Below are 16,198 nucleotides of genomic sequence, written 5' to 3'. Positions count from 1 at the left end.
TATGTTGGCTAATTATTCACATTGGGACTAATAATAGACTTTCAATGTGTAAAAATGATATTAGGTATATTATCCAAGTTGTTGCTCTTATTGCTTTCTAGAGAAACCGATTTGAAGAGCAAATTTTTATGGCCTCAATCCACAAAAGCAAGCAGCCCAAACACTGGGGGTACTCTTCTCAAAGTTAGTCTGTATTCTGTATTATGCACTCACTGATATAATTCCACTGATGAAAATTCCAAGAATTTAGAGGGGAAAAAAAGGTTAAGATTATTGCTCCCCAATGGAACTTAGAAGAAGAAAAAAACTTCCACACACTTTTCCTGTGCAGCTACAGTGATTAACTGCATATATTAGATATTTGCAAGCACAATTAGTTAGCTGTCTGCACAACTCAAATTACCCAGGAAATGTTTTATTCTTCATGCTACTTGTCAGCCTGATGTGCCACAACTGCCCACACCTTTTTGTGTATGCTTGAGCATATGGAAAATTAGTTTAGAAATGTTTGTATCTTAAAAATTGATTCCACCTTTATTAACTTAATAGGTAAATTTCTGACAAACTTGTATCCAAATAAAAAAAAAAAAGAAATATGTTTATTCAGGAGTGGTCCAGAACTGGCTCTGCCCATGCAGAAAATAATGTCACATAGTAAGGTGCCCAGATCCCAAAAAAATGACAAACTGGCACATAGTGTCATGAGTTTTTTAACATAACAGTTGTTATCAGCTGCTCAAGTTTAATAAGGGGATTCACTCTGGTCTATTAGTCTTTGAATGTTCATGTACATATTCTCCCCTGTGTGGTGACAATATACAGGGCACTGTACTTCTCCCACCATCTTTGGTCCTTGGAAAGATATAGGAACTTTACTCTGTAATGAAAATTTTCTTACAGGAGAGAATATAAGGTTCCACCAGTTGAGGCATGGAGACCTTTCCCTCAGACAGACGTACTCCATTTTCCTCTCTGGGAGCATCAGGGTAAGATCTCTCCAGGCACTGTTCGCGAGTTGAATATATTCGTGTAGAAATCTATCAGTAGTTCAGTGAACAGATTCAGAGGTACCAGAGCACTCAGGGAGGCAGTTCCTTTTGATGGCCAGATCAAATTCAAACCAAAGACACAGGCAAGGCTGGATGCTGTCATTCTGTTATAGATGCTCTCCTGGGAAACCTGGAAAAGCATAAACATGGACAGGTATACACAGGACAAGTTCCCCAGACAGTGATAGACAAGACACTGTTCTGTACTGAGAAGGAACCAATGATGGGACTAGATCCTGGCCACAGATACATCAACCTGGAGGATGTCTGAAGCTGTTTTCAAAGGTTTAGAAGGATTTTTTTTTCTCTCTCACTGATGCCTGGCTTCACTTCCAAGTACCTCCACATCCACGCAACTCCTCTGAAGCAGTGGAGGTGAAACTGTAGGTAAAATACACAGCACTGAACTCTTGTTCTGCACTTGGATGATGTGTCCTACTGCTATTTGTGGATGTGAGCCCAGAACTGGCTAACAGCATTATTTTTCTCTGCGTGAGCTCGGCAGGGAATTTGCATGTGTTTTGTTCTCCTGCATTGCATGGTTGGTATCTAAAGCCCAGAATGGTGTGAGTGTCCTATCTGACAAATTCTGTTATTGAAAAGAGCCAGCAAGCTGAAGGTGCTCTTGACTCCTGCTGACCTAGGTAGTTCAGCCAGTTCCTATCAGGCTGATGGTTGCAGTTGTTGGTCAGTAACCTGTCATGGGAAGACCATGCTGTCACAGACTGAGATGTACAGGTTACACTGAAGCTGCCATATCAGAAGAGAAAAAGGAATTGGTGAGCAAAATCTCTCACATATTCTTCCTGCTACAATTTCAAGTGGAAAGCAAAGACTCTACTTCTCAGCATCTCTCCATTTCTGTCTTGCTATAAAGCCTCCTGAAAAGGCAGATCTGTAGTACAATGAAAAGCCTGAGGGCAGTGGAGGAAAATCTAAGAAACATTATGATCATGTGAACACTTCTTAGCATATGCATAAACTTGAGTTTCCCTCTGCTAGTATTACAGGTTTCATTGCCCTCTACCTTCTACAGCCCAGACCCACCCTCCTTGGTGTTTGGCCTAGCTAGGAGCCTATTTGCTCAGCCCTGAGGGGATGTAATACCCTGTAGACAGATGCACAGGATGGAAGCCTTATCCCTGGGGGACAAGAAAAGCACTTATATGCCCCAAAGCATAAAATTCTCTTCCTAACCATATTAATTTTTCCAGTAATAGGTACTACTTTTCCCTCTACTCTTTGCCATACCCTTCTGGGACATCAGAACAATTGTGGTGCTACTTCTGCTATAGATATTCAAGTCTTCAGTTATTTTTAAGGTCATGAATCAGGGCTGGACAAAGGAAGGAGATGCTAGTGCCATAACCACCTTTTTAAAGGATTGACTTCACAATTTGTGAAGAGAAAGTTGTCAGATTAACTGGCAGTGCCTGCTGCAGGACCTTATGCAAACCCCACATCATCCTGTCTAGAGCACAAACCACATATAACCTGCTGACCTTCCCATACTGCTCTCGGTGCACTACTGAGACATACAGCAAAACCAACGAGCCCCTCTTGGTCATTTAATCTGCTTCATATGAGATTAGCTCAAACGAGCTTTTTATACTACAGCAATGTAGCAGAAGCTAAACTAGTACCAAAATAACTGATGAGGGAAAATGATTAGGACAATGATGAGCACCCTGTTAATGAGGAGACACAGACCTAGGTATTACTCTGAGGGTAGCTGGAAAATGAACTGGTGTTTGGATCCTGATAACAAGGTTAGGAGCTGTATTCTGGCCCTTGGGTGGCTTATACAGGCTGCATCCACACTGTGTATTATTGTACACATGAAAACCCTGTGGACAAAGGACAAACTATTTTTTGGTGTTTCTTTCAGTTGACAGACTCTCAAATACTGTGAGAGCTACAGCCCATCACATTGTGTTTTCTATAGCATAAAAAAGTGTTGTATCCTAAGGTACCTTAGCATATGCAGGTACCTGTGATGGCACAGAACTTGTGGTATAGTACTGGAGGACAGTGGAGGGTGGAAGGAGCCAAACCTGTTGCAGTTGTCTTCCCTTAGGTTTTGGGACTGCTCCCTCACACACTCCACCCCATAAGCTGTGTACAGGAACTGTCTTCAAGCACTAGTTTAAATGCACCCGGCTTAACCTAGGCATTGCTTTTGAAGGCCAAAGTTTCAGCTCAAGGCAACACCACTGTGACTTGCTGTAGAGACAGACTTATTTTTTCTCTTTAGGCTCATTCAAATTTCAAAGGTTTCTAACTCCAAGATGAAACCATCTCTTCCCACCCACCACCACTCTGTGAACATTTCAACGAGACAGTCGACATTGAAATGATCAACAAAAATGCCCATGACACAGCTTCTCCTTTGAGAGAGAAAATCCTTAAGATAAAATGAAACAGTGATTTTCTCATCTGAGGCATAGCTACAGCAAGCCTTATCAGTGAGTCATCAATGAGGATGACTTAGGAGTTCAAGGGAGACACAGAAACGTTGCTTCACTCCAAACTACACAGCAATCCCTTCCTCAGCAGATCCCAGAACAAGTGTGCAACTGAATCCAACTCTCCACAATAATCTTTGTCAGCTCACCAAAAGCTGCAAGCAAGGAAGCCATGCCACACCAGTGCTACTGGCTTTATCCCTCCATGAGAGGATCAGGCTTCACAGCATCTCAGCCCCCTCACTACTTCCAATGCCAGATTTTTTTCTCAAATGACACGAGCACATCTGCTTCATCTATACCACCATCATGAGCTGCTGATGTATTCTTCCAACACTGGATCGTGTAAGGTCAGTATGTAGTCAGCCTACCTCTTTATAGACTACCACTCAATAACTGCATCCCAAAGCTACATTCTATCTAAGAAATACAAATGACACATTCAGCATTTGGACTAACCCCCCTGACTCCTTCTTTGATTCCCTCACAAAGTTAGTAACTGTCATCTGTTTCAATTGAAAATACACGCTCTGTCAATTTGATGAGCTAATAAAAGAATTCTCCAAGGACCTAGATCATATCCTTGAAGGAATCATCTGAACATCACAGGAATGTATTACAACAAAGAACTACACAGCTCCACTGTGTTGTTTTTTCCCCCCCTTTCACTGGAATACGTATATTGAAATATAGTCCTCTAGAAGGATAAAACTTGTACACTGCAAGACTCATCAGTAGGAATAAACACTGAAGTTTTAGTACCACATCAACAAATGCAAAATTTAGATCTTCACTATCTCAGTACCCTCCAGCAAAATTGCATTGATTTTAGATTCTATGTACTTTCTTCCCAGCGTCCTCATGGATGGAACTAAATCCAGCTGGCAATCAGTCACTAGTGATGCTCCTCAGGGCTCAGTATTGGGGCCAGTTCTGTTTAACATCTTTATCAGTGATCTCAGCAAGGGGATCGAGTGCTCCTTCAGTAAAGTTTGCAGTCAACAACAAGTTAGGTTGGGAGTGTTAACCTGCTGAAGGGCAGGAAGTCTTTGCAGAGCGACCTGGACAGGCTGGATCAATGGTCCGAGGCCAGTGGTCTGAGGTGCAACTAGGCCAAGTGCTGTGTTTGCAATGACCTCAGGCAGCACTACAGCCTTGAGGCAGAGTGGTTTGAGAGTTGCTCAGCAGAAAGGACCTGGGGTGCTGGCTGACAAAGGCTGAACATGAGGCAGTGTGTACCCAGATGGCCAAGAAAGCCAATGGCATCCTGGCGTGTACCAGCAATAGTGTGGCCAGCAGGACCAGGGTAGTGATTGTCCCTCTGTGCTTGGCACTAGTGAGGCCACACCTCAAGAACTGTGTCCAGTTCACTTCAATCCAGTCAGTTGCTGGAATGTGTCCAGAGATGGGCAATGGAACTGGGGAAAGGTCTGAAGCACAAGTCTGATGAGGAGCAGCTGAGGGACCTGAGGGTATTTAGCCTGGAGAAAAGAAGGCTCAGGAAGGGCCTCATTGCTCTCTACATCTACCTGACAGGAGGTTGTAATGATGTGAGGGTTGGCCTCTTCTTCCATGTCTCAAGCAAAAGATGAGAGGAAATGGCCTCATTTCCAGGGAAGGCTCAGGTTAGATATTGGAAAAAAAGTTATCACTGAAAGAGTGGTCAGGCACTGGAATACATTGCCCAGGGAGTTGGTGGAGTCTCTGGATGTGTTCAAGAGGTGCCTGGATGTGGCACTTAGGTATATGGTTTAGGGGTGATTATGGTGATGCTGGGTTGATGGTGGGACTGGATGGTCTTGAAGGTCTCTTGCAACCTTAATGATTCTGTGATCCATGGTTACTGCAGGCGTGAAACCAGACAGCCACTACACTACCTAATGAACTTAACCAGTGAATTACAGAGGGTAGAAACAGCCAATTACTAATATGTTTTAAAAATATAAGGACATCACAATCTCTTTGGTTTCTCTGTCGCAATGTTGAAGGAACTCCACAAAACATTTTCAAAAGAAAATTACTGGATATTAAAACGCCCCCACAAACTGACTGAAATATGTTCCTACCACCCACTGTCAGCTACCCTGCAGACGTGCCAACTGCTTGTATCTGCTCCATGAGGCTTAGTCATCTAATCTTTCCCAACATGCCCCATCATCTCCAGCCACCCCCAAGCTTTGCTGGAGCTAATTACACTTTTCAGTTGGACAAATGATTGAGACAAAACATGAATTCAGAGCATCTTTTTTCCATCTTGTACTTGGCTTTAACTTTGCTCCGTCTGTTACAGATCTGAAGCATATCTCATTGGCCCCAAAACCTTGTCCATTTTGTCTAGTTGCTCCAAGTTTAACAATTTGAATTTGGTTTTTGCAATGGTTCTTTCAGCCAAATCAGCCTCCCTTCCCCCATATCAGGTGACTGCAGGGACAGAAAGCAGCAGCAAGGATGGAAAATGTAAGCACGGAGAGGCAGCTCTGTCAGCTGGTACCAAAATCAAAGCCATGGTTATAAAAACACAAGCTAAATTATATTGTTGCCTCTACAAACTTTCCCGTTTGTTTAGCCTTAGACTGTCATGGAAAATTACAATTATAGTTTTCTACTTAAATGGTTTCTGCTTTCAGAACTGGGTAACTGTAGCTCTCAGTGTGCTTTGCCAAGTAATTTGCAAGATGACTTCTTTGAGCCCTTAAGTTTGCATGTGCATTCACAAATCCACTCCACTGCATGTGCAATGCAGAGCTTGTGGAACATGAACATTTGCTTGTGCACACTCATCTCTTTTGAGATCAGCTGACTGAGCACAGACATGTTTTTCAGGCATAATTCAGGGGCTGACCTGTGAAAAGCAGTCTTTGTTTTCCCTCTTGTTTCTGGTTGCCCATTTCTGCCAAGGGACCTTAGCCCAATGCAGCTCCAAGAGGGCCCTGAAAATCCCTCTCTAGCAGTCAGATGCACTGCAAAGTGGAGTCCTCTTATACCTGTCACAACACACTGGGCTGATCACATGTAAAATCATTGCTAATCTAAAGAACTTGGACCTATTTTTTAACTTCAAGTCTGTTACTTCTGTAGGAGCTGCACTGTCTTGCTGTAGCTCTCATGGACTAGGAGGAACTGTTTCATTAAGCAAAGGGGTTGAGACTGAAGAGAAAATAGGGATTTTTTTCTTCTTCCACAAGCCTGTATCAAACTTGGAGTGTTCAAAACCTGTATCTAGTGATTACAATTCATCCCACTTCATGAAATTACCACAAGTACCTCTTTCACTACTCAAGGCTTAGCTCATGGAAGAATTAAATTGCCTCTTACATGTAAGAAGGTTGATGCTTGCAGGTAAAAACTAGGATTATTGGTAGAGTGGCCTGTTAAAGTTTGAATTGTGGCAGCTTGTGCTGCACACCGATCTGCAATGAATAGAAATCTCTAGCTCCTAGACTGTTTCATGTTCCCTTGACCTTTCCAAATGCAAATATACCCTGAGACATTAAGGATGAAAAGCCATGGATCAGCAAAAATTGCAGATCTGAGCACTAGTATCAGTTTGATGCTGTGCTTTACATAACAAGGCATACTTAAAAATAATGCTGTATTCTGTTGCCCAATTACAGAAAACACTGCGTGGTACTTTTGCACACCTCATTAACACCTCAAGTGCTCAGCTCTTAAGAAGTGTGTTGAGATGGTGCATCTATTACTGGAACAAAGTCACTTACACGATTCATAACACTGAGGAGAGATATCAGTTGCTAAAATAATAGCAAATGACATGAGGATTTCCTTAATAGCTTTAGAGTTCAGCTAAGCACAGTAAATGAACATGTGGGTATTATAGGAACCTTGCAAGTGCTGTCTGAGGGTTGTATCGATGTGTTTCCTTTAATCTTGCATTTCTCTAGTGTTTTGACAGAAAAAGGGATTAAATGTACTTGTTTCTGAAATACACTACTGCCTAGAATATGTCAAATATGACTGTAGCCCAGGAACAGCTGCTGAGGGTCAATTCCTCAGAGGTGAAAATCAGCATCATTCCACATATGACTGCTTTGGTGGGGTCTTAGAATCTCTGTTTTAGGCACCTAGGTTTGAAAAAGTCAATCTGGAAAAGGCAATGCATTGGACAAGGTAGAAGGGAGGGAAATTTACAGTCCTGTGACTGTCTTTTCCTGCATGTAAAATGCTAACCAAAGCATGTCACTAGGCTAACTGTAGAACTATTTGTAATGGATGTTCCCCAAGCTCTCACATTCACAGAGCTTCCAGAAATAGGTTAAAAGAAATCAGTAAATAAAAAAGTAGGACAGAAGACACAGGATTTCATTTATCCGAAAACATAAAAAAATACTTGCAAAATGGAACATTCTAAAGTCTTTAACTTCAGACTGTAGTAATGAATAGCTATTTTAAAGATTTAATATTAAATATTTTGCTGAAGCTTGTTCTAAAGCTTATTAATATTTCTATAATTTTCTAAAATAACCCTGATTTATTTGATGTTTTAGTTGCCCAATGTTTATACTTTGGGGAAAAATGGTGATTTCACCTAGCTTTTCTCCATGAACAAAAATTACAAACCCAATATTTTCAGGATTTTTTTTCACTCCAAAATAGGAAAAGAAGCTCAACTACATCAATAAAAACATACATTGTGAATGTGGAGTGGAAGGAACAGGACTTTAAATACCCCAGTGCAGGCACAGTTCATTTAAATGTACACAGTAGTTTTCATTACATCTACAGAATTTCATGGTGAAGGGATGGGCAGATCATTGCTTAGCACCTACTTTTATCAGGACCAGAGGGTTCTGCATGCTGAATTCAGCCCACTGACAAGTACTGCACAACCACCTCATCATACTACTTAAACTATTCAGTTTTACCCTCTGTTGAGATGTTAAATGCTGAATTAGCAAGAAGAGATTAGAAAGTAAACTACTTTGGAAATGTTGCCTGTACTCACCATATGGAGAAAACATATCAGATATTTCAGAACAACATAATTGTGTTCAGGAAGTCCTTGAATGATTTGTTTACATCTGGTGACTCGTAAACAGCTCTCCACACCTGCAACACCAAAGTCATTCTTAACTGTGAAGCATCAAACTATTACTAAGATATAATACCTTATTTATATATGCTGGAATGACTTTAGATATCCATCTGTAAAACTGGCCACAAAATTCAGCTCTACTAACCACAGTGACCACAGTGACACTGGGTTATCCCTTTTAATGCCTCTATCATATTTTGTATTATCCTGTCTCTGGCTAAGACTAACTTCCAGAGTGTTTTTTCAGTGCAGTGAAATAGCCAAAATAATTTCTTTGCTGGAGAGGAATTTCAAAGGTCTTGATTTGAATCTCATTATCTCTCCACACACTGAATAGAGATGTGTACGTTTTATGCTCTGATTTTATTCTTGCTGAGATGCAGTCCTGCCTGAAATTATCTTTTGGCAATCTACTAACTTTAAAAACACTTTTGTGACTTTGCAGGAAACTCTTCTCGAGATGGATGGGTGAGAATTTTCTAGAGATGAACCTAAGCAGATTCATTAGCTCATTTCTTAGGATCATAGAATAATCAGAGTTGGAGGAGACCTCTAAAGTCATCAAGTCCAACCATTAACCTGCCACTGTGCTGTAACCCCTAAGCCCTAAACCATATCCTGCAGTGCCAGATCCAGATGCCTCTTAAACACCTCCAGGAATGGTGACTTCACCACCTCCCTGAGCAAACCTATTTCAGTGCCTGAACTCTTGCTAGCAGTTTTCATGACCAAAGAAGTAGTTTTTTAACAATTGTAAGCTTCAAGGTTTAATTAATGTTTAAGTCTGTCACTCAGCTGATTTATTGCACAGCTCCCGTCAATAACTCTTAAAACTAATTCAGATAAGACAGTGAGAAGTTTCACTATCATCTCAAAGAGCTGTAAAGCAGAGCTACTGTATTTCTGGGTTTGCAGGTTAAGATATGTAATAGATACACTACACACTGCTGTGGTGTCTTGCAGAAGACAGAATGAGAATTTTCAAATCATCCCAAGACAGCTGTCTGTGATCACACCTCTTCAAAGCTTCCTTCTGCACTGCACTCACAGAGAATGTGCCTTTGCTGCAGTCCAGCTTGGCTCTCAAGGATCTTAGGGATCTTTTAAAATCAGGGTATAGCAACAGCATCAACAAGAAAGCCCAAGGAGTAATTCTCTTAAACTCCATTTTTCAACACGTTTTGTCACAACTGAAAACACAAGTAAACAAAAATAACATGGGATGAATGCTTCACAGGCACTTTGCCAAGCAAACCCTCCTGCTGTTCCTAGGACAGTGCACAGCTCTCAGATTATTTTCAGACTTGTTCACGTTTTACTTAGCTCTATCACAAAGTAGCATCACACTCAGAACGTCAGCATGAGATTAATTCAGGAAAAATAAGCATTTGTATGTACCTTCTCCAAATTTTCCCTATTCTTTCCACTAGGAATGCAGTGACTATCCTTAGTCCCTGCATTCCTACCACCTTCCTGTGAACAGACCTGTTTTTCCAAATACCCTGAGAGATTCAATGTGTGAACAGATGAGTCCTCGATTTGGAAGGTGGTGATCTATAGGCTTGCAAATAGCAAAACAGTACAGAACTTCAGAGGACTCTGAGCACGATCTGCTGAGTTTTTTTCATGGAAACACGAATAAAGTAAATGATATGAAACAGCACATGAGGATGCTAGTGATGGGCACAGTATAAGAATTTGACCTAGAATAGAGCACATCTAGGTACAGCAAACTTGCTGTGCTTCTACACTTAACAAACATGTACAGCAAACTTGCTGTGCTTCTACACTTTACAAACAGGATCAATTAGGATTTATCCCCAGTCTGAAATATTTTAGTGACTTATCCCAGCAGCAACTGTCACTAAGGTGATGATAACCTACACTTTACAACAGCATCAGCCCATGGTTACCAAAGGTATGCGAATGGACTCTGCTGGAAGCTGTACTCCATTTAGATGCAATTTCCTCAAAGAGCAGGTTTTGGAAAAATCTGTGCTTGTGACTGAAGTCATATGGGTTTCCTACTACCTTGACTATAGCATGGATGGCAAAATCTCAATCTCTACAAGTACTTGGTACTAACTCCCAGATATTCTGGGATCACAGATATTCAAGCCCCATGTTTTAGGAGGTTGCCTTGCTGGCTTTATAAACTCCCAGTTCCTGACAAAGGCCACATAATTGAAGCTTTATAATTCATAGTTCAGATGGTACCAGATCTTTAGAAAATCAATGTCTTCTCATGGTTTAGATCCTTTCTTCCCCAATACATTTATCTATGGGAATAGTGGCAATGAAAAGAATCATCTCCTCGCCAAAAAAAAAAAATAAATAAAAATTCTGCTGCTGAAACTAATGCTGCTTTGACCTAACTTGTATCACTGAGTCTTGCTCAGTGCTGTGCTATGACATAAAAATGGAGCCCTGACAGTGAGAAGTCCAATCCAATTTTTAATAATGCAGTATGATATATAGATAAACCAGCAAACCTTGTAAAAAGCAAAGAGACCTTGGTAACCCTGACCACTTGCTCCAGTGCAGATAATGAGACTGTCTATTCGTGGCTGCAGTGAAGCACAATTAATATCCCATACCCACAACTGCAGCTTGGTTAGCAAACAGCAGTGATTAGGAGTTAGTCAGGTCCAGTTCAAACTGCTGTATAAATTTTTCTCAACTTTTATACTCACTGGTGATTCCGAGGATATGATCGTAACACTCAAATGTTAGTAATGGCTGAGGGAGTTCCCTAAGGAAAGTCTTCAGGATAACAGCAGGAACATGAATATCATGATAATCATCAAAATTCACAGACTTGCCTAAAAGGAGAAAAAGAAGGAAAAAATTGTTCAATCATATGTTTTACTTTTTATTTACATTACTGCTTAAAAACTTTCACACTACATTCTGAACAGAAAGCTTCTTGGCTTTCTGCTGCTGGTAACTGCTGATATTTTATTTTTGTATTTTTCATAGAGTTTTATTAATCTTGCTATAAGAGATTCTCCCCATAAATGCATTTCATAAAATGGCTTCACAGGGAAGTCAGTGACTTTCAAAACACTTCCCTACATTTCATAAATTATTAGGTAAAATTATATTTCTTTGCCATAACCAGAGGCAAGATGACACAGAGACACTGTGCTTCGTAACGACAGTAAGGTGTGTAGATGCAATACAAATGTTTATGAAAAAATAGGTCATTTTTGATTCAAATTTATCATTCATCAGCTGCTCCAGATTTTGAAGACTCTGGTCTGACAGCAACAGAAGGCTTGCTGTTCAGCCAGCTTGTTGCTGACTAAATGCCTGTTGCTATCTCTCAGGCTTCTGTACTAATGCTCTTGTTATTTTATGCTACAAATGGTTTTAGGACTAATTACAAGAAAGTTAGCATTTCTGCTTCACCAACAAAACCCAGTGAACAAAGCTCCCACACCATTACTGGCACTGGTATGATGACAGCTTACCCTGGTTGTACAGTTTCTGCACATCTTTGATAGTCTGCGTGCTGGCTGACCTTCTGAAGAGGCCCTCTACCTGTAGTCCTGAAAAAACAATTAACGTGGGTCTCATCTGTAAAAACTGTCACTCTTTCATTTATATATATAGCTACAGTAGAAAATAGAACACAGGGAGAAGATTTGGGAACAAAGACACTTATTACACTCATTTTTTGGAAATAAAATCCTTGAGAATTGCATTGCCTACAGCATTTCTTTAATGTGCCTCATAAATACTATCACCTTTCCTTAAGTGTTTTAGACTGCCTTGCCAAATTTTTCTTTAAAAGTAGTTTTCAATTGCACCTAACGATACAGAAGCAGATTTAGATCTACCATGCCCACTCTCACTGAGCCTCAAACCATGCCTGTAAATCTGCTATTCTCCTTGCCTTAAACCTTCAGCAAGCTAACAAGGGTATTTGCAAAGATTGCCCAAGCTCTCTCGTGCCAGTGGGTGAGACAAGATCCTTTAGGCTGCAGAATGTTTCACAGGATCTTTGGTTGGAAGACCCTATTTCTTACCATTGGAGAGCTACCAGCCTTCCCAGCTTAAGAGAAGTTTGGGGCAGATCATTGTGCCTTCCACCTCTCTGGAAGCCAGTGAGACTCAACACTGCCTGCCCATGGTATTTTGAAATACCTGATTCTAGACTTGAAGCACTTCTGAATTATTTATCGCAAATCTCCTGAAGGGTATTTATCTAATTTGCTTTTATGTTGTGGACTAACTGAAATCTGACTTCAGCTACAGAAGAAAAATGTCAATAAAAAGCATCCAGTCAAGGATGGACCACAGCTTTCAAGGTAAGTTATTCACCTGAATTATTATGCAAAATAGGATGGGGACAAGAACTGCTACTTTTCTTGAGACTCATGGTACTTCTTGCTTTTGAGTTTGCTAAAATTCTCATTTCCCTCTCTCTTTCCTTCTCTCCAGTTTGTGCTGCTCCTCACACCCAGAAGATAATGCAATATCACTCCCATGTAGTCTGGAGATTCCTATGGGCAGCAGAGTGATCTGAAATATTAGCCTATGCCAGTGTGACCAAAGATAAGATTGCTGCAGTTTTGAGAAGGCTGAATATTAAAGGGTGAATATTAAAGCTTTAGCCCATGCACTCAGTTCTGGCAGGAGTATGACATCTCAAACTACAGTATCTAAGGAAATGTGAGTGGTCACTAAATGAACCAATGGACCATAATTGTGATGTATTTGACCCTTTGGTTTATTCTCCATCACATTGTGTTTCAGTTGAATAAAGTTATGGCAAATAACATCACTGTAGTAAAACTGTTCCATTAGATTTATAGTGCAACCTGCCTAAAGACATGGTTTTGGAAGTGGCAGCTGTGAACAGCTTGCTCAAGGCACTGCCCTCAGCAAAAAAGAAAGACAATAATTTCCCAAGAATTTGTGGAATTTTATGCTGGCTGTCAGTGGACTAGAGGTTTTCTGTAGAAACAAGTCTCTCACAAAATGGACAACATAAACACTTGCAATTGTTTTCCAGGAATTGGTTTAATAGTTAATGTTTTTATCTGATGTGAATCTCGCTGTAAGGACTACTATGTAATAAATATCAATTTTTAACATGTTTATGCCTTTATTGGCTAAGCTTTCAAGAACCTAATTAAAGACATTAATCTGTAGCACAGACAACAGCTGTACTTGTCTGGCCCTGCATCCCATCAATGCTACTGTAATGGCACACAACACTAAGCTCATGTTGGATATGTTTTTGGAGAGAGAAAAGCAACTTTTATCCTCATCTGCAGAAATCTGGGATACAGGCAATATCCATGCTTCTTCCAGAATTCATTTGTCAGGTCAGCTGAGACTGAATCAATACACAGCAATTCGATTGATCACAGGTGGCAACATGCCAACTACCAAAGTAGAGGTTCCCAATCCTTCTTACATTTGTGGGCGACCCAGCCAAATGACAGGACACTAACGAAATGGAGGTTAGTGCAATTCTTAGGGACAAAAGAAAAAGCTATATTCTCCTTCTAAAGTAAAAGAACCACAATACCAAGAGAGCCACATCTATTTTTTCAATGTAAAAGATGCTCAGATGAGAAAATAACATATTATAACAATTTTAAAATAAAGCCTTAACTTCAGTCTACTGGTAAACAGAAATACAAGTCAACAGTAATTATGATCTTGAAGGGGGAAAACAATGAGCCTGGGTACAGAGACAGATCTTTTTGCAATGTATTTTTCTGATTTCTGTGATGCATACGAACTCAGAAGGACACTTTTGTTTTAGAGGTCTGTAAGTCTATTAATTGCTCTCTGTGCTTTCTGTGTTTAAGCTGGACAGGGCATAGCTACCTAAATCAATTATTTGAATGATGTGTCCTATGTCACATAACCTGACCAGCATTCGCATATGCCTTCAACCAGGGTCTCATACAAGGGATGAGAAGGAAGAAAGGGACCTCTTGTTGGATATTCCACTGTGATGGATAAATACAAAGCCTTACACACAGTCAGGAAATACATTCTCCAATCCTGACTCCTCCTTTTCAGACACTAGGGGAAAAACATCCCAGTTCTTGGAACTACCATAATTAAGCTAACACAAGGTGCACACACTGAAGTAAAATTAACCACTTTGTCTTCTTTTTGCAGACAAAATACATGCCAGAGCCACCAGAGTTATGGTATGAGAAAGCAAAACTGGCTGAAGGCAATCCTGGCCATTACAGATCAAAGCATTCATTTTTGTCCTTTTAAGAAATAATTTTGAAGTAGTCTATTTAATTTTTGTTAGCAGTGTTCTTCAATCAAATCCTGTTTACAGCATGACTCCTGTCAGCTGTCTCTGTAAAAAGAAATATTATTTTTTGTCTGTGTGTACAAGCTGAGCTATTTTGCCATGACTAGAATGGGTAACACAGTCCATACAAATAGCCATCCTGGAGCAGCAGTGCTTGCCAGAACACTGGGAGGGGATGATGGACAAGAACAGCTCGCCTGGGCTTTCCAGTTCTGATAAACATGCACTTGCATGTCACTCACTTATTCTATCAGTTCTGCAGAGCCTCTGTTGAGGTAATTCAGCACAAACTGCTTCCTGCCCCTCACCAAAAAAACCCCCTAGGTAGATAGATATAGGGATCAGTGGACTTTTGCTACCCTACACTAAACTCTCCAGACCAAAAAAGAGCAAAATTTCATTCTAAATATGAAGTGCTCTACAGAAAAATGTAGTATGTGACTAGCAGAGAAGCCATCTGTATTCAATGAAAAGGAATGCTGCGATTGAGAACTTAACTGAGTAATTATTTAAATGTCAGTAACCATAAAGGAAAACAGGCAGGCACTTCATTCCACAGTGAAATAAGATGGCTTTTACCACAGTAGACAAAATTTCACAGTGCCATGACACAACTGTGTCAAACTCTGCGTTAATAAACTGTTGCTAAAAATACTTAACCCCCTTCCACCCCCCCGATCAGTTGTCCCACAGGAAAGACACAGAATATCAAAACTGATAAAGATAAATTAAAGCAACACATGCTGTCACATTGCTGCAAACTTGTCAAAGAAAGAGAGATGAGAAAATTACATTCTTTTTCTTTCAATCATCCTTGATTTGAGGGTTTCTGGCATCAAAAACCTTTGTTAATTTGTCTGCTTTCAGAAGAGAAATAGCAAAGAGTGAGCATCTGAATTCCTTCTGTCCCAAATTGAGTTTGGAAATGTTTCTTTTGACTGGGGTCCTGCCAAGTCATAGGAAGTGTCCATCCTGATTTGGAAACGGTTTTCATTCTCATTAATATAACTGATGTAGACATCTCCTTGCAGATTACATAATTCTAGTAAGATTCAGTTTTAAAAATCAGAACTAATTTATTTCTAATATGAGAACTGCTGAATTTTATAGTGTATTTCAATTGTGCATCTTTCTTGTAGCATCTTAAATGCCCAAAGTAGCATTTAGTTAAATGCTTCAGACAAATTCCAGGTTTATTTTCTTTGAGCTGGAGTACAGCACAGGTTTGAGGAGGAGATTGCACAGCCTTCCCTTCCCTGGTACTCTGTGCAATGAATACAGAACAAGTGAGTGTGATGTCTGCAGTTTGCAAAGATGATTTGCACTGCAAGAAGGT

The 16,198-nt window shown here is 40.3% G+C and overlaps 1 protein-coding gene across 1 annotated transcript in view; it reads right to left on the bottom strand.

Moving 5' to 3' along the window:
- Positions 1-981: 981 nt before the first annotated feature.
- Positions 982-16,198, bottom strand: part of LOC103799785 (rho GTPase-activating protein 8-like) — a gene marked incomplete at its 5' end in the record, with an annotated part of 22,231 nt that continues 7,014 nt past the window's right edge. Inside the window, 4 exons of the mRNA XM_009072136.1 lie at positions 982-1,179; positions 8,478-8,581; positions 11,261-11,389; positions 12,041-12,118. Coding sequence (XP_009070384.1) covers positions 982-1,179; positions 8,478-8,581; positions 11,261-11,389; positions 12,041-12,118 — 509 coding nt within the window. The remainder of the gene's footprint in view (positions 1,180-8,477; positions 8,582-11,260; positions 11,390-12,040; positions 12,119-16,198) is intronic.

This window comes from Acanthisitta chloris, unplaced genomic scaffold (assembly GCF_000695815.1).
Source record: "Acanthisitta chloris isolate BGI_N310 unplaced genomic scaffold, ASM69581v1 scaffold12390, whole genome shotgun sequence".
Lineage (NCBI taxonomy): Eukaryota > Metazoa > Chordata > Aves > Passeriformes > Acanthisittidae > Acanthisitta > Acanthisitta chloris.
Note: the sequence above shows the minus strand (reverse complement) of the source record. Positions and strands in the feature narration are given on the sequence as shown.